The sequence below is a fragment of the Canis lupus genome, chromosome 3 (assembly GCF_048164855.1).
Source record: "Canis lupus baileyi chromosome 3, mCanLup2.hap1, whole genome shotgun sequence".
NCBI classification, from domain to species: domain Eukaryota; kingdom Metazoa; phylum Chordata; class Mammalia; order Carnivora; family Canidae; genus Canis; species Canis lupus.
In genome coordinates, this window is record NC_132840.1 from 46,531,043 (window position 1) to 46,555,747 (window position 24,705).

The following is a 24,705-nucleotide window of genomic DNA, read 5'->3' on the forward strand; positions in this document are numbered from 1 at the left end:
CCCTCTGCCTGTGTCTCTGCCTCTCTCTCTCTCTGTGTGACTGTCATGAATAAATAAATAAAATCTTTAAAAAAAAAAAAAAAGATTAAAACAGGGATACACCTTTTGGGGAGCTAGCAGGAGCCAGGTTAGCCCCACTACAAATCCTAACACATAGAGGCACTGTCCTCAGTGTGTTAAAAAGCATCAGATCATTTAATCTTTGTAATACTGGTTTGAGGTAGATATGTGTCCACATTTTAGAAGTCAGGAAACCGAGGCAAAGAGAATCATGTACCTTGCTTCATATCTCATAGCGAGAGTGATGGAATTGAATCCGCTCCTGTGTCCTGTGACCGATGTTGAGTGGGTCTCCGGATCAGCTACAACTGAAAGCCACATCTTTTTAAAGAATTAACTGGAAGTCAGCAGCTACAGTAAAAAAGTTACTTTATTTTTTTAATATTTTATTTGTTCATGAGAGGCACACATCGAGAGAGAGAGGGAGAGAGGGGCAGAGACACAGGCAGAGGGAGAAGCAGGCTCCATGCTGGGAGCCCGATGCGGTACTCAATCCCAGGTCTCCAGGATCACACCCTGGGCTGAAGGTGGCGCTAAACCGCTGAGCCACCTGGGCTGCCCATCCTAATTATTTTCACTAGTACTTAACAGTACTACTCACCTGCCTTTGTTTTAACTCAGGAGGCAGATATTATGAACTTCCTTGTGTAAGTTAGTATTGCTCATTTTAGGATCTAGAACTGTGCTGTTCACTAGCCACATGTGCTATTTGTAATAGGAAATAAACATCCAGTTTCTTGGTGGTTCTAGTCAGTTGTAGGGAATGACTACTGTAATGGACAGTGCAGATCCAGAACACTTGCAGCAACATAGAACGTTCTATTGGACAGTGCTGATACAGACAAATAACAATGTAAAAGACAACACCAAAGACAAATTTCTGCTTTTTGTATTTAGTGTCTGTAGCCTATTGACTGGCTGCTTGATTAATGTTAGAGAACTGAGTTGAATCCATCGAGGCCTTCAGTGGTGAGTTCTAAACCACCTGTAGTTGAGTAGTCTAGGTCTTAATGTGCTAGAACATAGTCACCCAGATGAGTATTTAAGTCCTTAATTACATACTTTCCTTCTGTTCTTTGAGTTTTCCCACTTTGAGTTCTCTATTCCATATGAATTGAGGTCATACGCCTTATAAGAAACATTTGTTCTTTAGAATTCCATAGAATTCGAGCAGAAATTGTATACAGACTTTTTTTATTTCCCCAGTCCTCCTTAATCAGATGTGGTTGTTCTTTTAAATTTCAGAGCATTTGGTTTATGTCTCACACTATAACTGTATATATTATCTGTGTGTTTATTATTTCCTGTTACGGCTTTTTATCCCTCCTATTAAAGCACAATCCTTGATGAATCTTTGTTAAGTGAACATGCTCCTGTCCTTGTGAACAGCGCCCAGTGCTCCAAATGTCCCCTTTAAGCCCTTTCCTGGTCCCTCTGAGGAGTGTCGACTGTCTACCTTTACATGGCCAGCAAAGGACCTTTGCCTGCCTTTGTACTTTTGTATGACGGTGGTTGCAAACAGTATGTCCTTTTTGTGGCCAGGTTCCTCTGTGTTCTCTTGTGAGATTCATCTCTGCTGCTGGATGTACCATGAGTTCCTTTCTATTGCTCTGCTCATTGCATTCAATGTCTATACCACAGTTTGTGCTTTTTGCTCCCGATGAGTATTTTTATTTATTTTCAGGTTTGAGGTATTACAATTATGACATTCTTTTATGTGTCTTTTGGTGTCCTTGATACATGCAGTACTGTCATGTATATGTTTCTATTTCTGTTATATATAAACTTGGGAATTATTGAGTTACAGGCTATGTATTGTTGAGTAGTTTACCCTTAAAAAAATTTTTTTTTAAAGATTCTTTTTTTCTAAAGATTTTATTTATTTTTTTCGTGAGAGACACAGAAAGAGAGAAAGAGAGAGGCAGAGACACAGGCAGAGGGAGAAGCAGGCTCCATGCAGGGAGTCTGATGTGGGACTCGATCCCAGGACTCCAGGATCACACCCTGGGCGGAAGGCAGGTGCTAAACCGCTGAGCCACCCAGGGATCCCGTTTTCCCTTTATTTAAAAGAAATACAAAGCCTACAAAAATAGCAAGAATACCAAAATATCATATACATTTATCTATACTCATCAGTTTCTTTTGGGTATATTAAGGTTTGGATAAGGTGGTGTTTGTTGGCCAGAGTACTCTGTTCTAAAGGTGACCTTTTCCCCTCTAATTAACAAAAGTAGTCTTTGTTACTTTGAAACTGAGTATCCAGTGCCCCAGTGTACATACATACAGACATATGTAGACACAGGCATATGTGTACACATGCATATAAGTAATTTAATGTATTTTTTATTGATGTAAAATTAATAAAAATTAAAGATGAACAATTCACTATATTCAGGATGTTCTATAGTCATCACTCCACCTCTACCAAGTTTCAGATCATTTCTATCTGCTCCCTATTCTCTCTCTTCAGCCCTTAGTAGCCTCTAATCTCTATTCTGTCTCTCTGGATTTACCTGTTCTGAATATTTCATATGAATGGAATCACACATTATGTGACCCTCTGTGTCCATCTGCTCTCACTTGGCATTACGTTCTCAAGGTTCATCTATGTTGCAACTGTGTCAGAACTTCATTCTTTTTTATGGCTGAATAATACTCCATTGTGTGGATATACTATATTTTGTGTATCCATTCATCCTTTAATGGGAATTTGGTCTGTTTCTTCTACCTTTTAACTATTGTGAATGACCCAGTATTTTTCTACTCTGTGGTTTTAGCATCCATTGATGACTTTTTCCTGAATCCATTGATGATGATGATGATTGGAAAATGAAGATTTTTGTATGTGTATTTTTGTCTTTCCAACTACATTGATTAGATGGAATTCTCCTGTGAAGACTGTTAAGACTGTGTGTGTTTAGTATTAATAATCAGAAGGGACTTGGGGATTCTTTTTTATTCGGTATGTAATCTATTCTCGTTATTATTCATTTTTATAGTCAGATTGTACCAGAATTCCCTAGTGGGAATTCCTTAAGCTGGCTCACCATTCTTTATAACATGCCTCTCTCAGTGTTGGAGTCAGTGGCTTTTTAAAAAAGATTTATTTATTTGAGAGAGAGAATGCTCTCTTGTATGAGTTGGGAGGGAGGAGCAAAGGGAGAGGGAGAGAGAATCCCAAAAGCAGGCTCCATGCTCAGCTCAGAGCCCACCATGGGGCTTGATCTCACAACCCTGAGATCATGACCTGAGCCGAAATGAAGACTCAAGACTGAGCCACCCAGGCACCCCAAGCGTGGATTTTATTTAAATGAAAAAGATTTAGCTGAATTGTGAATATGTGTGTGCATTTATTTGTAATTAAGGCTTTCTTTCCCTGACCTGGTAGTATCAGGACATTATCAGTTTCTGTGTTTTTAGAGGAGCTCTCTACCTGTAAATTGCTATATTTTTTTGTGCAGCTGAGATCTTTTTCTTGAGGCAGATTTTTATTTCATGAAATTCTGTAGGACGACAGGTAATGTATTTTTACATTTAAAGTTCAGGGCTTGGGGGCAGCCCTGGTGGCTCAACGGTTTGGCGCCGCCTTCGGTCCAGGGCCTGGTCCTGGTGACCCGGGATCGAGTCCCACGTCGGGCTCCCTGCATGGAGCCTGCTTCTCCCTCTGCCTCTCTCCTCTCTCTCTCTCTCTGTCTCTCATGAATAAATGAATAAAATCTTAAAAAAAAAAAAAAAGTTCAGGGGTTGGGCTGAGCGCCGCCTTCAGCCTAGGGCACAATTCTGGAGACCCAGGATCGAGTCTCATGTCAGGCTCCCTGCATGGAGCCTGCTTCTCCCTTTGCCTGTGTCTCTGCCTCTCTCTGTCTCTGTCTCTCATGAATAAATAAAATCTTAAAAAAAAATAAAGTTCAGGGCTTAATTTTGATCTTTTAAAAAAACTTTTTGTGTATTTTGGGATTCCTTGGGTGTCTGACTCTTGATTTCAGCTCAGGTTGTGTTCTCAGGGTCATTAGATTGAGCCCCAAGTTAGGCTCCATGCTTAGTGGGGAGTCTGCTTGAAGATTCTTCCCTTCTGCTCGTACCCCCACTCGCATGCACTCTCTATCTCTAAAGTAAATACATCGCTTTTTAAAATTTTTGTGTGTTTTAAGGGAAAACTTAGTGTTACAGATGTGTAATTATCCAGATGAGCTAATATTTTCAAGGTAACGCTGTTCTTGAATTTTTTGTTATATAAATAGATTTGGATTTACTGTTTTAAGCTCATAGAGAAATTTTTTTGATCACTGTAATGCCTTTTAAATATCCTGGGTGATGAAAATAAAGGACATCTCTTAATCTTTCCCATTCTTTATATCTGTATTTGTAGTGAGTAGTAAATGGACTTTAGCTTGTGATTATAATCTCAGAATCTTGTTCTGTTGCTTACAGTATTTTGAGCTACAGGGAAATTTTCCATGATACCTGAAGGTATCACTCGTTCACATCTAATATAACTGTATGTGTAATTTAAAATGTCCCCTGTATTCTGAAAGCAATTATGGTTACTCAATTTCTTTATCACTGGAAGAATGGATTATACAACTATACTAATATGGCATTTTATTTTTTAAAATAAATTTAAAAATATTTTTTAAATTTTTGTTTTGTTTTTATTTTTATTTTTTTTAAGATTTTATTTATTCATGAGAGACACAGAGAGAGAAGCACAGGCACAGGCAGAAGGAGAATCAGGCTCCATGCCCGGAGCCCGACGAGGGACTCGATCCCGGGTCTCCAGGATCACACCATGGGCTGAAGGCGGTGCTAAACCTTCCAGAATCTCCAGCCACCCAGGCTGCCCTATTTTTGTTTTAAAGATTGATTTATTTGAGAGAGAGCACACGAGCACATGAGTAGGAGGGCAAGGGTGAGAGAGAGGAACATGTCTGATTTGTCCTGTGATTTGGGATTTTGGCCACATGGCTCCTGTCTTTAAGGAGCATAGGTCCATGTACCGTCCCTGTCCAGCCCATCTGCACCAGTTCTGCATCTCCTGGAGGCTGATGAAGTGGCCAGTGTCCCCAGATGGCTTCCCTTAAGGCAGTTACCCTCTAGGTGAAAATGGTGATTCGTGTTTTATGTAAATTAGGTTTGAGACTAGTCCCCAGAGCCTCTCCTCTGTCTGTGCCCTCCATTCTAGGTGAATGCACAGCCTGTCAGCCCTGGGCTTGGCCCTTGATCGTGGGAGTGCAGAGTGAAGCTTAGGCGGGGCTGTCTCCAAGCTGAGGGATTCCTAGGGTTAGGCACATCCTAGGCCACATTCTGTGTCACACACACCTCACTCCCCACAATGGTCATGAGCATGTACACTAACTTTCTGCAGATGTCAGAAGAGCCTAAAATCTTCCCCAGGGGGTGATTGTGAGCATTGAATGACGCAAATCATCTGAAAGCCTCTGGCACCAGAGTCTAGAGTACATTCGGTGTGTGGTGTGGAATATTTGTGGGGGCAGTCCTTCTGTTTTAACCTTCCTTCTCCATACCCTGTTTATCTTCTCCTTCATCTCCTTGCTTCCTGCCCATCCATCGCAACAGAAGAAAATCTTATACTGTGGTGTCATCTCAGAGGTTGGAAATTCAGTTTGATGATCTGCAGGGAGTTTACAGTTACTACAGCGTAGAGGTCATATTGTGCTAGAAAACAGTGGTGTTCTGGGTGGTTTGGGTGTATAAGAATTATCACTGCTCACAATTGCTGAGATTAAAATTTTAGGTTTCTGTGGTCTAATTCTTGGCAACACTTTCTTTTTCTTGTTCTTCTGTATCATTTTGACTCATGTCCCTCTCTGTTGGTTGATGGAGTGCTTCTAAGTTTGCTGTGGTCTTGTGACCTGGAATATCAAATATATAGTGAGGTCCACAGTAAGGGTGGCTAGGCTATGAGTTGCTGGTCTGAAATGGGGACAGGAGCCGAGACAGTGGCAGGAAGAGAACGCAGAGACTGATGGTCCCTAAAGCCTCATGTGGTAAACACCTGAGCAGCTGATGGGTTTTGTGAATTGAGATGGTGGGTTGAACTTTCTTAACACGGAGCTAGTTTGGAGCTAAAGTACCTTTTGGAGCAGTTGAAAGGATTAACGAAGATACCCTGTGATTTCCTTTCCTCCGGTTCCCTTGTCGTTTGTGATCATTTTGCTTGACCACTTTCTCTCTCTGAGAACGTAAGGTTTTTAATTCTCTTCACTCCCTTTCAGGCCAAGTCATGCGTCTGTCACGTTTGTGGTGTTCACCTGAACAGGCTCCACTCCTGCCTGCACTGTGTCTTCTTTGGCTGCTTCACAAAGAAACATATTCATGAACATGCGAAGTCCAAGCGGCACAACCTGGGTAAGGCGCTCTGGGACACGGCTTTAGGGTGTGGGGCCGCCCTCCCCCAGGGGCCCGTCTGAGGCCCTTGTGAGAGTCCAGGGTCGGAGGACTACACAGGGCACAGAAGGACCATGCACCCAGCTTTTGCCTGGAGGCACTGGGGTTGATGTGAATATTGTGTGCAACTGGAAATGATAATTTAAAGCAGCTCACTGTTTCAGTGTTCTTTGAAACCTTGTTTTTTAATGCAGTGTCGGAGTCCTCTTTCTCTCTGAAAAGCCTAATTAGGTTAGATTAGGCAAAACCCCACAAAGAAAGATCTTAGATGAAGTGCTGGGTTATTGAGGTCAGCACAGATGGCAGCCAGCTGGGGGTTTTTTACTTTTTATGGATTTTCACTCCTCTCCACAACACAGTCATGGAAAGGCTAACAGTTCATGACACTGTGGCATTATGATGAATTTATATCTCTTATACTTACCAGTTCAGACTGTCACACGTTCTGGAAGTTACATAAAGCAAAGTTTTGTCCCTGGCTTTATTTTCTAATTGTGCTCATTAGGTGTTTCTCTCTCCTTCATAATGATGTTTTAAGTGATGGTGAGGTTTTTAGGCACTCCTTGAGAAAATCACTTTGAAAAAGTCCAGCCCAAAGAACCTCTTACTTCATGGGGGCTCTGCAGTTCCAGTTAAAGATCTTTTTTTTTTTTTTTTTAAATAAGATTTTATTTATTTATTCATGAGGGACACCGAGAGAGAGGCAGAGACGTAGGCAGAGAGACAGAGAGAGAAGCAGGCTCCACACGGGGAGCCCAATGTGGGACTTGATCCTGGGACCCCAGGATCACGCCCTGGGCTGAAGGCAAGTGCTCAACAGCTGAGCCACCCAGGTGTCCCCCCAGTTAAAGATCTTTTTAGAGCCTTTTTAAATAGTAGGGATGGGGGACAACCTGGTGGCTCAGTCATTGAGCCTCAGGTGGTGGTCCCTGGGTCCTGGTATTGAGTTCTGCATCATGCTTCCTGCATGGAGCCTGCTTCTCCCTCTGCCTATGTCTCTGCCTCTCTCTGTGTGTCTCTCATGAATGAATAAATAAATAAAATCTTAAATAGTAGGGATGGAATGTACTAAGTCCTCTATGGCGGACTACTGCATTCATAACGGAGAACATACAGCAAGTGCTGTTAAGAAGGCTCCTGGAATGAGGGGTTTTTTGGGGAGAGAGCTCGTGGTGCCAGTAATGCTTTCATGAATTATGTCCCATGGAGAAATGAGGGATCTCTTCTTACATTGACCAATCAGACGAAAAAGACACTGCTCAGGACAGTGTGGATGTGATAAAAGTGTGCAGTATTTACCTAATGTAGACACTTGCATTTACAGTGTAAATGAAGAGTATTCCTGCCCTGAGTTTTAGACCCATTTAGGCTGCTCTGCTGTTACGCCTGGGCTGTGATTCTGTGGGCTAAAGAGTTATGGAACATTGGAAATATATTTGCACTTAAAAAGCTATCTGAAGAATTTTGTTGTTACCCAGAGTCATTTATAAAAATGACTTTAGAAATTTATTCATTTTATTAACCTGATTGATAAACTCTGCCACTACTTTTGGTAGAGTGCATGCATTTTAGGTTTGTTTTCAGAAACAAAACCTTGAGATGGGAGAAAGATCTAGTCCTTCACTGTTAGAGTCTGTGAATTTATTGAAGATTGCTCGTGTATGTGTTCATCCAGGCTAGGAGTTTTCTGTGTCTGGGAGGGGAGGAGTGGAGGGCAACGGGCACAAGAGAGAGAGGCTGAAGTGTAGAAGTGCTAGAGGAGAACATAATCCTGGCAGCCCTGACTCCCACCTGGTGGTTTGGTTCCCGACTAGCCAAGAGCACCTGCCTGTCCTCTGCCCTGTGCATCTCACTGCTGCTCCCACCTGCTTATCTCTAGAGCAACTTCTAGGCTGTCCATATTTTGGTTGTCATTTTATAAGGGTATTTTGCAGGACGTCCAAGGGCAGAGTAATTGAGCAGTGGTAGGGGGACTAAGGCGCCTTGATTTCCTTGTGTTCAGGTTCTTCCACCTTCCAGGGATATTCCGTAGTATAATAGTGGGACCTGAAGTGGATTAGTAGGGAAACTCTTAACAGGTGTCTACTTTTTTGTTGGATTAGAGCGAGAGGCCTAAACTGAATCTTGTCTGAATATTGTGGATAATGCATTTAAAAATAGAGTATTGATAGCAATAAGGTCATTGTTGAAGATCATGTGGAAGGACAGGTATGGCCTGTCAAGTATGGCATGGGATAAGTTGGCCCTACAGCAGTCTCCTCAAACATTCTACTTCTTGGTCTGTCCTTTCCTAAAAGTAGTTGCCTTAATCCAATGTGATAAAAACATACATCAGGAAAAAGGGCTTCCTCTCATTTGGGATGGCCACTCCAATTTGCTGGTATACTTCCACCTGGACTGGTTGGTGTCCTAAACTGGATGTTGGAATTCTAGTTCACTGTGGGGCCTGTTGCAATGAGTAGGGCGACAAACTTGGAGCTGTTTGATTTCATACTTTCTGGCTGCTTACAGGTTTTTTTATGTTGAGTCACAAGGTACTTAGATTTTGCCACTATGAGACACAAAAGTGTGAAAGTAATGCCTTTAGCTTTGTTCCATGTGTCTTTGAAGAGGTATTGTAGCTGCTCCCAAAAGACCATGCGCTGGTGGGTGTGGGGAAACCAGCTCACTTAGGAATTGGTAGTGTTTCCCCCTCCATTCTCAAGATTACCCTGTGACCGAAGGGAAAGGACCTCACGTGGTGCATGTGGTGCATCTTCACTACAAAAGAATTTTCCAGGGGAACTACCTTGATTGTATGTGTTGCTTTGGGTTTTTAAATTTTATATTGAGGTGAAATTCACATAACATACAAAGTTTAAAGCGTACACTTCAGTGGCATTCACTCTCTCACCACATTGTGCAATCAGCATCTTTCCACTTCAGAACTTTTTCATCATCTCAGAAGAATAGCCCACTTCCAGGTGTGTCCCCACCCCCCACCCCCCGACCTCCAATCCCTCCAACCCCCGGCAATTGCTGATCTGCTCTTTGTCTCCCTGAACTTGCCTGTTCTGAATATTTTGTAAAAGGAATTATACAGAGGATGACCCTTTGTGTCTAGCTTCTTTCTCTCAGCATGTTTTCGGGGTTCATCCATGCTATAGCATGTATCAATAATTCATTGCTGTGTATGTTGAGGTAATATCGCATTGTGTACATCTTCCATATTTTATTCATCTTTTCATCCATTAATGGACATTTTGGTTGTTCCCACCTTTTGGCTCTTCTGAGTAATGCTGCATAAACAGTCGTGTGAGTTTCTGTGTGGACATAAGTTTCCATCTCATTTAGATATATACCTCAGAGTGAAATAGCAGGGTGCTCATATGGTAAGTGTGTGTCGAGTTTTTGTGGGGCCACCAGAGTTGTCTACGGTGGCGGCACTATCCTTTGTTCCTGCCAGCAGTTTCTCCACATCCTGGCCAACACTTACTTTCTTTTTTAGTAACTCTGGCCATTATGATGAGTGTGAAGTGGTATCTTAGTGTGGCTTTGATATGCATTTTCTCAATGACCAGTGATGTTAAATGTTTTTTTCATGTGCTTCTTGGTCCTTGGTATATCTTCTTTGGAGAAATGTCTATGCAAGTCACTTGTTCATGTTTTTAATTGGGTTGGGTTGTCTTTTTGTTGTGCTTTATGATATATATACACACACACAAACACACATCTCTTGGAGATTTCTGTCTCCTGGGTAGTGAACCCTGACTAGATATAGATATATGCTTTGCAGATATTTTCTCCCATTTTGTGGGTTGTCTTTCTTAATAATGTCCTTGAAGGCACAAAGTCTAGTTTTGATCAAGCCCAATTTATCAGTTTTTTTCTTTAGTTGTTCATGTTTCAGTTGTTAATGTTTTTGGTGTCAAATTGTGAGTCCACTGCCAAATCCGAGGTCATGAAGACTTAACCCCTAGGTTTTCTTCTAATGGTTTTGTACCCTTAGTGCTTTATTGAGGTTGCTGATCCCTTCTTCATTTTTGTATATGATGTAGGGGTGAGCTTCATCTTTTGTTTGTTGAACTTCTGGTCATCCCACCACTGTTTCTTGAGCAGGTGGTACTTCTTCCATTGGATGATCTTGGCACTCCAGTAGACTTCACTAATTTTACATAGTTAGGTGTTGAGTTTGGAAAGGTGCCTTGAAGAAGACCTTGTCTAGGAAGACTTGAACACACATTGAAATATTTATATGCCTTCCCCGGGCTGGTAATTGTGCTGTTGTTGACTGTATGCTTGGCATATATTTTTTTTAAGATTTACTTATTTACTTAGGGGGGGGAGGGGCAGAGGGAGAGAATCTCAAGCAGAATCCCTGCTGAGCACAGAGCTCAATGAGGGGCTTGCTTGGCATATTTTTTATTGACTGCCTTTGCTTTCCTGAAAATTTCTGTCATCCTCGCTGTAGTCTGCCTCTGGCTTTGGTATCCCTGTGCCAGGAACTATCCCATTTAAGGAATACGCAGTGCTAAAGGGCTGCCAAGCTCCATGCAACAGCTTTGTTGGAGACTTTCAAAGAATTTGTAGGAATTTTGTCAGTTTTGGGTTAGGGGCAAGGGTGGGATAGGCATGGGATTTTTTTTTTTTTTGAGTTCAGTTTGCCAACATATAGCATAACACCTAGTGCTCATCCCATCAAGTGCCCCTCTCAGTGCCCATCACCCAGTCACCCCTACCCCCTGCCCACCTCCCTTTCCACCACCCCTTCTTCGTTTCCCAGAATTAGGAGTCTCTCATGACCTTCTCTGATATTTCCCACTCATTTTCTCTCCTTTCCCCCTTATTCCCTTTACTATTTTTTATATTCCCTAAATGAATGAGACCATAGAATGTTTGCCCTTTTCTGATTGACTTATTTCACTCAGCATAATACCCACCAGTTCCATCCACGTTGAAGCAAATGGTGGGTATTTGTTGTTTCTAATGGCTGAGGAATATTCCATTGTATACATAAACCACATCTTCTTTATCCACTCATCTTTCCATGGACACCGAGGCTCCTTCCACAGTTTGGCTATTGTGGACATTGCTGCTAGAAACATCGGGGTGCAGGTGTCCGGCGTTTCACTGCATCTGTATCTTTGGGGAAATCCTCAGCAATGCAGTTGCTGGGTCATAGGGCAGATCTATTTTTAACTCTTTGAGGAACGTGCACACAGTTTTCCAGAGTGGCTGCACCAGTTCCCATTCCCACCAACAGTGCAAGAGGGTTCCCCTTTCTCCACATCCTCTCCAACATTTGTTGTTTCCTGTCTTGTTAATTTCCCCTTTCTCACTGGTGTGAGGTGGTATCTCATTGTGGTTTTGATTTGTATCTCCCTGATGGCCAGTGATGCGGAGCATTTTCTCATGTGCTTGTTCGCCATGTCTATGTCTTCCTCTGTGAGATTTCTGTTCATGTCTTTTGCCCATTTCATGATTGGATTGTTTGTTTCGGGCATGGGATTCTTAAATTGAGCTTTAATACATCTGTTCTAGAGGACTTTAAAGATCCACCACAATATTACTGATCTGCGTCATGGTGACAGAAGACATGGAATAAAAAGTTGTGATTTATGAAGACATTCCCATGTACGAGGTGTACTGTAAAGTTGTAAAATTATCACACAAACCTGTGAGGTGTCAGTGCTGTTACTGTTACCATTATGCCAAAGGGGAAGCTGAGACTCAAAGAAGTGGTGCGTGACTAGTAAGTGGCAGAACTAGGAGGCAGACCAGTTTTCTACATCTGTGCTCTTCATGCTGCGTTGCTTCTGTGGCTTGGTGAATCTAAGCCAGAAAAAATTCTTTTTAATTGTTCAATTGAGATGCCTTTCTTCCAGGTGCTTACATTAAAGGACTTTATCTTACTTTATAATGAAGTAACTAAGAGCAGGTTTTATAGATGATGCAGACAAGAAAGTGCACAAAACCCACTCACAGGTGGGCAGGAGCCAACTCTGTGGGTCAAGAAGTCAAGATTATCTGGTTAGGGAACATTTTACCACTGTCCTTAAAGCAAACAGCATCTGCATTCCTTTTCGTAATCGTATCAGGAGTTCTAGATATAATAGAACACGGTTATGTATGTCAGGTGGCTAAGAGTCCTTATGAACTGATCATACACGATGAAAGTTTTCCCTTTTTGTTTTTTTGAATTTTATTTATTTATTTGAGAGAACAGGAGCACGTGTTGAGGGGGCGGGGCTGAGCTGAAGGCAGACGCTTAACTGGCTGAGCCTCCCACGCATCCCTTCCCTTGTTTTAAATACCACTCTTTCAGAAAATAGAGTCCTGGGATCCCTGGGTGGCGCAGCGGTTTGGCGCCTGCCTTTGGCCCAGGGCGCGATCCTGGAGACCCGGGATCGAATCCCACATCGGGCTCCCGGTGCATGGAGCCTGCTTCTCCCTCTGCCTGTGTCTCTGCCTCTCTCTCTCTCTGTGACTGTCATAAATAAATTAAAAAAAAAAATTAAAAAAAAAAAAAAAGAAAATAGAGTCCTCATACTTGAGGATTAAGTCTTTTGTAAAATGTGGACGCGCGATGGCTCTCATTCTCACTCAGATTCCTCAGACTTGTAAGTCCTGAGCTTCCAAGGAAACTACATGTACTGTACCTGCTTAGGATAAAGGTCTGAAGTGGGAGGGATGAATCCTTTCATAAAAAGGGGTTCTGTGATTTGAGAGTAGGGAAACAGTGGAAACAGTAAGATGTGTAAAACACTTAGATGTTTCATTTGTAACCTTAAATGTTGCCTTTACATTTTTAATTAAATTTGCTCTCTCTCCTCCTTTCTCTTTTCAGCCATAGAACTTATGTATGGAGGCATCTACTGCTTTTTGTGTCAGGACTACATATATGACAAAGATATAGAAATCATTGCCAAAGAGGAACAGCGGAAAGCTTGGAAAATGCAAGGTTTGGTTTTGCCTAGATTTATGTGCCTGATTTGTCTCTTAATCCTGCATTCTCTCATGTCTGTCCAGGGCAGAGCTGATCAAGAGAAAGATCAGTATCTAGGGAAAAAGTCAGTATAGGGAGATAGGACAGCAGCTGGGTTTTTGCAGGGTGGGTCCTGATTTAGTGGGAAGAACCCCCACAGCTGCTTACTTCCTCCTGTAGGCACCAGCTGAGGATCCAGGAAAAGCAGGTGAAGTGACTCGCCAGACAGGTGTGCAGGCTCCTTCTGCAGGGGCCCCGGGGAGGCAGCTGGAAATCCAAGCTTCTCATGGCTGGTGGTCTTTCTGGCGACCAGCCCCTCTCCAGGAACCCACCAAGAGTCACCTCATTAGAATAAAAGATGCTTCTGCTCTCTTATCACTTAGAGAGTATAAGGGTTTTAAGAACCCTGTGCCAGGAACCAGGGGTGGAGACCAATACATACGTTTTCTGTTTTCTCCTAGTAGCTGTGGTACCAGCATGCGGTTCTCAGTTGCTGTCACTTCCTTGACCTCACACTTTCTTCCTTGGATATGTAGTCAGGGTACACACAAACTTCATACGTATGTTTTCCCTATTCATTTCTTTGTTTCTTGTTTCCTTGATTTTTTTTTAGTTTTCATTTCCAGCAGATAGATGCTCATGGGTTACAACAGTAAGAGGTGTAGTTTACCCCGCTTGACTGGTGAGCATCTGTCAATTAGCAGAACCGTCACTGTTTACAAAGAGAACCCAGTATCTCTTTTACACTTTTTGGGCTTAATTGCTCTGCTTTTGAAAAAACACCATTTTCCGAGAATGAAACAATACAAACAGGTGCTCTCTGTGATCAGATTTGTTTGTATGTAACAAATCTTTTCTGGAGAACAACTTCCTATTCTTTTCTCCCTCAATAATTTAGTAACATTGCAACTGAGTCTGAATATATTATTTCTTTGGGAAGAACATTTACCCTACAAGAACTAAGAAATGCATGGCCCAGAATAAATCAGAGCTTTTCTAAATCATTCTATAGTTCCCATGTGTCAATGAGATATTATGTCTTTTAAAGTTCATTGAATTTTGCAGAAATATGGGAAACAAGTCGTGGGAAACAAGTAGGTATTGGGACACTTAATTAGCATCTGCACCATTATCTGTGTTATAAGTCTCTTGTGGGGACAGCTGTCCAACATGATGCATTTTCAGACGGTGTTTCAGCCAGTGTTTTCTCCTTGTTGCTTTCACTCTTTCTGGGAGGGTACATCACCTCGGGGTGCCCCGCTTCTCCTCTGTCTACTCAAGGATTATAGGCTTTGCAAAAGAAAAAACAAAAACCATCTTGGCATTAGCATTACAGTAGCGTCGATGGGAGGCATTTCCTTCTTTCTCAGGGGAAAACTCATTCACCACACATTTTTCTAAAACTCCTTTTAATTGTTCTTTTTTAGTCTGTTGTAATATAATATGGTTCTAGAAAGACCTCATGTTGTGGATGCCCATCTTTGAAATACAAGTTGATAAGTGGTCTGTCACCATCACTTTTACTTACAAACACGCCTGATGAGTATTGAGCTCATGGCACCTGGACTGTCTTCCATGTGTTTAGGTGTTGGGGAGAAGTTTTCAACTTGGGAGCCAACCAAACGAGAGCTTGAACTGCTGAAACACAACCCGAAAAGGCGAAAGATCACCTCCAACTGCACCATAGGTAGGTGGGTGGCAGTGCTGGGCGTGGTGGTCTGTTGTCACTGCCAGCACGGCTGGCTATTCCAACGTAGATGTGAACAGGAGGATTGCATAGTGCAGTTCTCTCTAACCCCTTGTACATCAGTTGTCTTCACCCCCTTTTCCCCCCACTACTTCTGGAACACCTGTTCTTGGGAGGTGGTGCTGCAGTGAGGTTGAGGGGGGCCCCATAGTGATGGAAACAGCCCTGACAGTCTATCCTGTAAAAAGACTCATTATGGTCAGGTTGACGCTGTGTACATGACTTTTAGGGAGAGAAATGTGTGTGTGAGAGGGTTCTCTGGGTTTTCTAACACTTCAAGAATATGTTTTAGAAGCTTTTTAATAGGTTTTGTTAGAGCAGCTCCTTTCTGACCTGTTGCTCTATCTGTGGGTCATTCTATCAAAACTTAGTGGCTGAGGTGAGCGGAAGGATGATGGTAAACATTCCTCAGGACAGTTACTAGAAAAGGCCTAAAAATTAGAAAAAGACATTTCCTCTTACCTCTTGAATGAGTGAATAAATGTAGAGGCACAGCAGTGCCATCGGGCCTCAGTGGTCCTTGTGGTGCAGAGCCTGTCAGCCCCACTCTCCTGTCTGCCTCCCGGCCAGGTCTGCGGGGACTGATCAACCTTGGAAACACGTGCTTCATGAACTGCATCGTCCAGGCTCTCACCCACACGCCACTTCTGCGAGATTTCTTCCTCTCCGACAGGCACCGGTGTGAGATGCAGAGCCCCAGCTCATGTCTGGTCTGTGAGATGTCGTCACTTTTTCAGGAGGTGAGCGCTCTTGACCTTGGCAGTGTATGGCTTCTGTAACCACTTGTGTTTTTCCTTTAAAAAAAAAAAAAAAAAGAAAAAAGATTGACCTAATGAAGGCAGGTTTCTGACATCTTATATACAGTGAATACTTAATACGTGCGTTTATTATGGAACTTTTTTTTCTAAGATCTTATTTATTCGTGAGAGACACAGAGAGAGAGGCAGAGACATAGGCAGAGCGAGAAGCAGGCTCCCCATGGGGAGCCTGATAAGGGGACTCGATCCCAGGACCCTGGGATCACGACCTGAGCCAAAGGCAGATGCTCAACCACTGGGCTACACAGGCATCCCGGGAACATTTTTTCCAAAGGGAATCGTTAGGGTCTGTTGGCATCACTTAGAAGCATGGTGCTAACTTGGAGGATAAGAAAGAGCCTTTTCGAAGGGGCCCTGCCAGGGGAAGACATTTGTCCGTAAATGCTATGGTCCTTTTACCCTTCCCTCATGGTCTGCCATCCTTTGTTCTCATGGTGAGTGGCCCTTCTCTTGCCAGGCCTGAGTGTGCTTCAGCAGAACACCTCTGGCTTTGTGGCCATCTCTGGCTTTGTGGCTCTCTACCCTGAGCATGAGGGTCTGTTCTGTTTAGATCCTAGGCTGCTCTCAGGCCGTACCTGTCCCCATGTGGCAGGATAGGGTGCAGGTTGAGCTCCGGTGTCCTGGGTTTGGATTCTCTTCTGCACCCAAGCACTGGAAAGGGTCTCTGACCTGAAGTCCCTTGGCTGCTTCGGCAACAGAATGGGGCTGGTATGTGCCCTGTTAGTTGCTGAGAGTGCCCAGGTGTACTTTAGGGGTCCAGCAGAGGAGCCAGCAGATCTGGCCTGAAGTATCTTGCACTCACTCAGCAGCCACCTGCCTTGTTTACGCATTGGGCACTCCTGATTCATCGTTTGGACCTATTGGTAGAAAACCAACAATGGAAAGGGACAAAATGATAGATTCAGAAAGACCAGTGAGTCCACATAAAAATATATTTTGCAAACAACAACAAAATGGAAACAAGGATATAAAATGGAATCCTTTTCCATTAGAGCAGCTGCAGGAAATTCTTGGCTGCTGTTACATGTTTGTTGTCACGTGTGATGTGTACTCTTTCTTGACATCTTCCCCCTTTTCCTTCCTCTCCACGTCTGAGCAGTTTTACTCGGGGCACCGCTCCCCCCATATCCCGTACAAGTTGCTGCACCTGGTGTGGACTCACGCGCGGCACCTGGCGGGGTACGAGCAGCAGGATGCGCACGAGTTCCTCATCGCAGCCCTGGACGTCCTGCACCGACACTGCAAAGGTGCGCCTGGGCCGTCCTCTTCCTTGTCCTTGTGCCTGGGGCAGGGGTGGGGGCACTGCCGCAGCAGGCACCTCTTCTGGGGAACTTGTCTTTTCATTGTGACTTTCCCCCCACAAGAAGAGAAACATCCTTCATACCCTGAAGAGGTTCTTGATAGTTTTGAAGAGAGGAGGAAGTGGTTTGGGGTGTTCCCTCCGACCTTTCTGGGAGTGGACCAGCATGGTGGTTGGTCCTGGAAGAGCTGTAACAGTGAGCAGGACTCTTTGTCCTTGACGGGCCTTTGCCTGGAGTCCTCTGCTGCTGGGGTCCTCTGGGCCTGACTGTGAGGGAGCTCATGTGTGGCTCCTTGGGGTTGTCATAGCCTGTGGTGTGCTGGAAACTTACAAATTGCTCCAGACACAGCAGAACCATCAAAACTGGCCCCTCCCCTTGTGGGGTCTCCAGAAGGACTGATTGTTTTTTTTGTTTTGTTTTTGTTTTGTTTTTGTTTTTGATTGTTGTTTTAAGGTAGCTAGAGAGAGAGCTGAGAACTGGACCAGCACACTTGCCAGGGCCACTCCAACCCTCAGTCATGTTCCTTCTGGGATCCAGCCAGGGGCTTTTAAAGTCTCTCTTTGGATCTCACTGGATCTTGGTTTCTGTCCCACAGCCTGGCCCCCAGAGGGTGACAGCCTCCTCAGGGGCCTCAGATATGTGTGGGTTTGGATAGTCTGGGGAAAGGGACAGTGGGCAGCAGCTCTTCCATTCGGAGCAGGAGTTTAGGACTGAATCACAAGCCACCATGGTTCCTCCTCTTCCCCTCCCCATGGCGGGCTCCCAGTCAGAAGGCCCTACACCAAAGTGTGCTGACACAGGTGTCCTATGAAGGGGGGGGGGGTGGTTCTCAAATTTAACTGTGGGTCAGCGTCCCCTGGAGGGCTTGCTGGTGTTCCTGTTCAGTGGGTGTGGAGCAAAGGCAGGTGTTCATTCCTTTTTTTTTTTTTTTAAAGATTTTATTTATTTACTCATGAGAGACACAGAGAGCTGGAGACATAAGCAGTGGGAGAAACAGGCTCCATGCAGAGAGCCTGACGTGGGACTCGATCCAGGGTCTCCAGGATCACGCCCTGGGCTGCAGGCGGCGCTAAACCGCTGCACCACCGGGGCTGCCCCAGGTGTTCATTCCTGATGGGTCCCTGGTGATGCTGAGGCTGCCGGTTCAGGGGAGCACACACAAGTGTAGTGGAGGTGTGCGGGGTAACCAAGTTACCTGGGTACCTGTGGCCTCCAGGATGGTACAGCTGCCTGTCTTCCAGGTCTTACTGAATTGCCTCCTACTGCTGCTCCTCAGCCTCTCCCTAGTCACGGGGCTGCTCTCAACATGTGTTGTCTGACATTACAGCTGAGAGGCAAGCCAAACTCCAAATAAGATGGCTTGTTCTCATCAGCTGTCAGGCTTCTGGCTTTTTTGTGTACTTGAATTTTTTTCTCCTGAAAAACATACACATCCTTTCAGTGTTCACCTGAGGAACCAAATAAACGGTGCTTAATAGCTTAGGTAAGGTTTAGCTTCCTAGTATGGAGTACAGCATACAAACAAAAGAGCTGGTGTGTAAGGCTGTGAAATTATTCCAGCACTTGAGGATAGTCAGGTGACTTCTGTTATCAGCGTTAGTCTAACCTGAAAAATCAGCTGCTTGAAAGGCTTTATTGTGAAAACATTCAGGGGACAGAAGCACAATGCAGTGACTGTGATGCACTTGTCTGAGGTATTTCCATCTCACAAATCACGAGAAGCGTAAGGCTTCTCTCGCTGGAAGCAGAGTGTTCAGAATCCTCCCTCAACCCTCCTAGTTCACTGCCACAGCCAGGCCCTCCATGCACTTGGTTGTGTGGTGGTTGGGAGCCTCAGCTATCTTGAGGCCTTTTTTCCTTTGTGTCTTCCTATATGTATTTTTTTACTTCCTAACATTTTGTCTCATGAATTTGAAATCTTTCTGGGTAGCATTTTCTCCATAATTGCTCCAGGCAGTTTGCTGTCAAAAGGCTGGGTGGACATCCTTTATTTCTATGTAATAATTTCACTTTTTAGATAAGTGATACATATGCAGATAGACACAGTCCAGTCCTTTTGTCTATTTGAAAGTTCTGTAGTATGTATTTATGGTATATATCAACATGTGTTACATTCCACCATGTAAGCTTAGTTAGTATCCATATATCTGCACCCAAATATAGAAATAAAACCTGTATTGAACTAGAGAGGATAGGAATGGTACTTCTCTATGTGCTGCTGATGGGAAAGCAGAACTGTTCCTGAAGTTCCAGAGTGCAGGAGCTGATGAGCAAAGCAGACTGAGGTGAGTCCTGCAGGGACACTTTCTGAAGCCAGGGCACCGTGTACGTGTAGAGTAGGAGGAGAGGAGGGGAGAGCAGGGGCTTTGCTGGCAGCATGTGGCACCACGCCACTGCATGACAGTTTAGTCGTTCTCTGCGTGAACAGGGGAATCTGTAACTCTCCCCAGTGACTGGGCATTAGCTATATCTTGGTACCTAGAGAGAAGCCAAGCAGGTCTTAGGGAATGGAGTAAAAGAAGAAAATTGAAAATAAACTAGCAGGGTTGTTTCCTCTTTGCCCACCAAGTCTCCCTGTTTGAACTAGGGTTCTCTGTGCGCTTTTGAAAGTATCGATCCTTGTGGCTTCATCACCTCTGCAGGTGAATGGCCTCATGCCTTGGGCCTGTAGCTCTCGGAAACTTGCGGACTCGGGGGCACAGGTGCAAATCACACAGCTGCGATCTATCCCCAGGTGACGATAATGGGAAGAAGGCCAACAACCCCAATCACTGCAACTGCATCATAGATCAAATCTTCACGGGCGGGCTGCAGTCGGACGTCACCTGCCAAGTCTGCCAGTAAGTGCGAGGTTCCTGCACAGCACTGTGCATTCTTCTGACCAGATCGGGATGCGGTACCCCAGGTCCTGTCTGTGAGGCTTACTTTATTCTGGGTGTTGCTTATTGGACATCATGGTACATTTTCAGCTAACAAAACTGCTGTGTTCTCTAAGTTTTACTTAGAGCCAGAAGTTTAGTGGGTTCCCCCACAGCTGTATCTTTTTGGTGATGTGTGGATAAATAGATTGTTTGGCTTTTATAGAGGAGCATCTGCAGCAGCAACCAGATGTGAAGCCGGACAAGTTGAGCTTAAACAGCCAAGCCATCAGATATGTTGAGATAAAGTAGCTCCAGGACAGATCCACAGATGAGTAGGTCACCCTGAGTGGTGCAGGTCATCTGGAGCACGGTCCCCGGGGCCATCTTTATTCCTCTGCCACCCAGTGAGGTGTGCTTCGAAGCCTCCCACTGAATCTCTGCTTCCCTTGGAGTCCCTAACACCAGGAGCTAAATAAGAGAGCCCTGCCTTCCAGAGGGACTGGCACACAGACAGCAAACACTTGGCACCTGGGTTCCAAAGAGTGTTGCTTTTCGTTTCAGTTTCCTTTTCTATGATCTCCAAGGTAGTGTCCCTGATTCTTACAGTTTTTTGAAAAACCTCAAAATGAGTGTGATGATCTTCTGGGTTCTTTAGGAAACTGTTGCTGTAAAAGTAGCCTTTGCCTGAAGTGGCTTACCTGCTATTCCTCCATAGGGCCCCCTTGGAAGCCCAGGATGCATGGAGTGGGAGCTCTCCTGCGTTTTCTGACCTTCCATGTCATTTGGATGGAAGGGCAGAGCTGTGAGAACATGTGGATGCTGTTGGCCAGGTGCTACCTCTGAAGCCATGTGGCTGTCCATTCTCACTGGTATGTTTATCTCCTCTTGCTTCTAGTGGAGTCTCTACCACCATAGACCCCTTCTGGGACATCAGTTTAGATCTGCCTGGCTCTTCCACCCCGTTTTGGCCCCTGAGCCCAGGGAGTGAAGGCAGCGTGGTGAATGGGGAAAGCCATGTAGCAGGAACCACTACGCTTACGGACTGCTTGAGGAGGTAAGATTGCCAATGGCGCTTTTGTAGACAAAGACTGGTCTTTCTTTTTCTTTTCCTTTTTTTAAAGATTTATTTATTTATTCATAAGACACAGAATGATGCAAAGACATAGGCAGAGGGAGAAACAGGCTTCCTGCAAGAAGTCTGATGCAGGACTTGATCCTGGGACTCACTGGGATCACGCCCTGAGCTGAATGCAGATGCTCAACCGTTGAGCCACCCAGGTGTCCCAAGACTGGTCTTTCTATGCAGGCACCTGTCTTCTCCTTGCCTTGAGGCTCCTCAGGGTAGTATTGGTCAGAGGAAAGTCCTAAGAAATTCAGGGCCACCCGGGGCCCAGTAGGATTTTCTTTCAAATGTCCGATATAGAAAATGAGACAAGATATGATAGCCTGCATGTGGCTGTGGTTGGAGCCCTTGGCTCCCTCACTGTGTTGCTGTCTCAGCTCTTACTGTCTGTGCTATACTTCCTCAGTCAGGATTGAAATGCAGCCTTTTCAGGGGAGGAGACTGTCTCCTACAACGTTCGTGTCCCCCCGCAGCACCTTGCGTGGTGATGGTCTTCTGCCCGACACACGTGTGACTACCTGTGTATACCAGGTCAGAGTGCTGGCAACTGCAAGTGGCAGAAATGGACTCTGGTGGACTGAAGCAGGCAGAGATACTGGTTAGCTCACAACATCCACAGGAAGGCTAGAGAGGACGCAGCTTAGTGAACAGGTGGTCACCCTGAGATGGCTTGGGGACCAGGATCCAGAAACATACAGCCTGCTACTGGCCTGGACGCTCTCAGGTGCAGTTGAGGTGCTGCTCCCAGCAGGACACATTGTTCCTACCGTTGCTTCTTTAGAACGATTTTTCCAGATAGATTCCAAATTAGGAGTATTCAGCTGGTCGAGCGTAGGTCGTGTGGCCAAATTGCTAGTGGGTGGGAAAAGCAGATACCTGGCTTTTGTGGTAAACTTCATGAAGGAAGATGGATCCCGTCTCCCACCTAGTTTTGGTGGAGGGGTAGCACAGATAGATAATGGAGAAGATATGTGAGTTGAGCTCTGTTGTCCATTCTTTACTCAGGGTTATGTGAATTTGAAGGTAGGACCCTCTTCATGTCTGACATTGTGGGATGTTTTCTTCGTGTTGAAGCAGGTTTGGTTGACATACTTGGTGCCAGAAAGTTAGCATAATTTGGCAGAGATGACAAGGATATGGGGATAAGTGTATTTCAGTTTAGGGGCACTGCACATGGAAAGAAAAATGACAAAGTATCAGGAACTTCCAGAAAAATAAATGAGAAAACATCAAAAGAGGACTTTGGACTCAGCATTTTCTACGGCACTGGCGTATGTTTAAAAAAACGTGCCTCCTCATGAGAAGCAGTGTGTTGTTTATTGATAAGTTGGTTAATTGGTACTAGTTGGCAAAGTGGTTATAACTGGCTGAAGCATGTTTATCCAAATGCAAGGGTGAGTAAAATGTTTACACCTCTAGTGTGACTTCACAAGCCACGAAGGCGGCATGTCAGGAAACTCGGACCTATCACGGAAGTGAGTTCTGGTAGCACGAGCCTCAGAGGCGCTTCCTTCCTTCACTGGGGAAGGCACTTGAGGGCTCCTTTAAGGAAGTGTTGTTTGCCACCAGGCTGGGTAGGTTTGTTGCCTCAGGCACTTTGCTTTCCACCATCAGTCACCTGTTTTCTGAATGCTTGCTGGATGGGCAGAGTCTTCAGCCCAGTTTCAGCTGTGGGCCGGCCTTGGACTTCAGTTCTAAGAGTCAGTGTTTATCCTCAGTGCACAGTGCTATTTCTGCCTGGTAATGACACTGGCCTGAATACTAGGCCCTGCTGTCACCCTATGCTGAATGGGGAAGTCCATGTAGATGTCAGGGAAGTGGTCGTGGCCCCCAGTGTGTTCCTGAGTGGTTGGGTTGGAGTGGTGCCAAATTGGTTTTAGTTGGAAAATTGGATTATGAGCTAGTGTCATGGTTAGTCATGTGTATCCAAAGTCTTCACTATAAACCTGGGCACCTTCTCTCTTCCAGTCAGATACCCAGTGTTCAAACTGCCCTGGTTGGCTTTATAAAAAACTATTCTGTACAGTCCATTCAACTCAGGATCCAAATGAGGCCTACACACTACACTTCGTTGTTTGGTTTCACAAGCCCCTCGCAAATCCGTAGGCTTCAGTCTCCCTTTGGTTTCCTTAACCATTTCTATGTTGAAAAGACAACATCACTTTCCACAGAATTACCCATGCTCTGCAGGTTGCAGATTGCATTTATGGGCTCGTTCTTGTAGGTTGCAGCAAGCCCGCTCAGATTCCTTTCCCCTTTCCTTTCCTTTCCTATCCTATCCTATCCTATTTTTTTTATTGGAGTTCAATTTGCCAACATACAGCATAACATCCAGTGCGTATCTCGTCAAGTGCCCCCCTCAGTGCCTGTCACCCAGTCACCCCATCCTCCCGCTCACATCCCTTTCCACTACCCCTTGTTCCTTTCCCAGAGTTAGGAGTCTCTCATGATCTGTCACCCTCTCTGATATTTCCCACTCATTTTCTCTCCTTTCCCCTTTATTCCCTTTCACTATTTTTTATATTCCCCAAATGAATGAGACCATATAATGTTTGTCCTTCTCCAACTGACTTTCTTCACTCAGCATAATACCCTCCAGTTCCATCCACGTTGAAGCAAATTGTGGGTATTTGTCATGTCTAATGACTGAGAAATATTCCAGTGTATACATAGACCACATCTCCTTTATCCATTCATCTGTCAATGGATACCAAGGCTCCTTCCACAGTTCAGATGCCTTGTTTTCTGGTGTTTCTCCTTTATTTTTTTATTTTTTATTGTGTTCTTCCTTTATAAGATCTACCTGCTGTCTCATTGGCTTCCCACTCCCGGGGCACCTCCGGGGCAGGCAGTGGTCAGAAGGGGGCATCGTCTTGCCCTAGTGAGATGACAGAGTTCTGAAGGGTAAACAAAGATTTCCAGACCCAGTGGTGAAAGGTGAATTTTATTTGTTTTTCAGCTTTACATTTACAAAATTTTGCCATATTGAGGGCACCCTGGGTGGCTCAGCGGTTTAGCGCCGCCTTCAGCCCAAGGTGTGATCCTGGAGACCTGGGATCAAGTCCCATGTCAGGCTCCCTGCATAGAGCCTGCTTCTCCCTCTGCCTATGTCTCTGCCTCTCTCTCTCTCTCTCTCTCTCTCTCTCTCTCTCTCTGTGTGTCTCCCATGAATAAATAAATAAAATCTTTAAAAAAAAAAAGGAAAGAAGCATACTTTATAAAATTAAAAAAAAAAAAAAACAACACCATACCGAAACATCTGTTTTATGGATTTTTCTTTTTAGTAGCCACCACCTGTGTCAGAAATGCTTGCCAACTTACTATCTATGGTGTGATCTATTTTCATCATTAGAAAATGATCATTTCCCCATTTTTAAAATTTAACTTCTATTTTAAGATACAGATTCACGTGCATTTATAAAA

At 44.4% G+C, this 24,705-nt stretch overlaps 1 protein-coding gene across 7 annotated transcripts in view; it reads left to right on the plus strand.

The window, feature by feature from the left end:
• Positions 1-24,705, plus strand: part of USP22 (ubiquitin specific peptidase 22) — a 92,114-nt gene that overhangs the window by 13,643 nt on the left and 53,766 nt on the right. For all 7 annotated transcript variants that reach the window (XM_072820805.1, XM_072820803.1, XM_072820802.1 and 4 more), the window contains exons 2-8: positions 6,297-6,429; positions 13,295-13,408; positions 15,018-15,119; positions 15,750-15,919; positions 17,097-17,244; positions 20,033-20,138; positions 21,055-21,213. In XM_072820805.1, the coding sequence (XP_072676906.1) occupies positions 6,297-6,429; positions 13,295-13,408; positions 15,018-15,119; positions 15,750-15,919; positions 17,097-17,244; positions 20,033-20,138; positions 21,055-21,213 (932 nt within the window). The remainder of the gene's footprint in view (positions 1-6,296; positions 6,430-13,294; positions 13,409-15,017; positions 15,120-15,749; positions 15,920-17,096; positions 17,245-20,032; positions 20,139-21,054; positions 21,214-24,705) is intronic.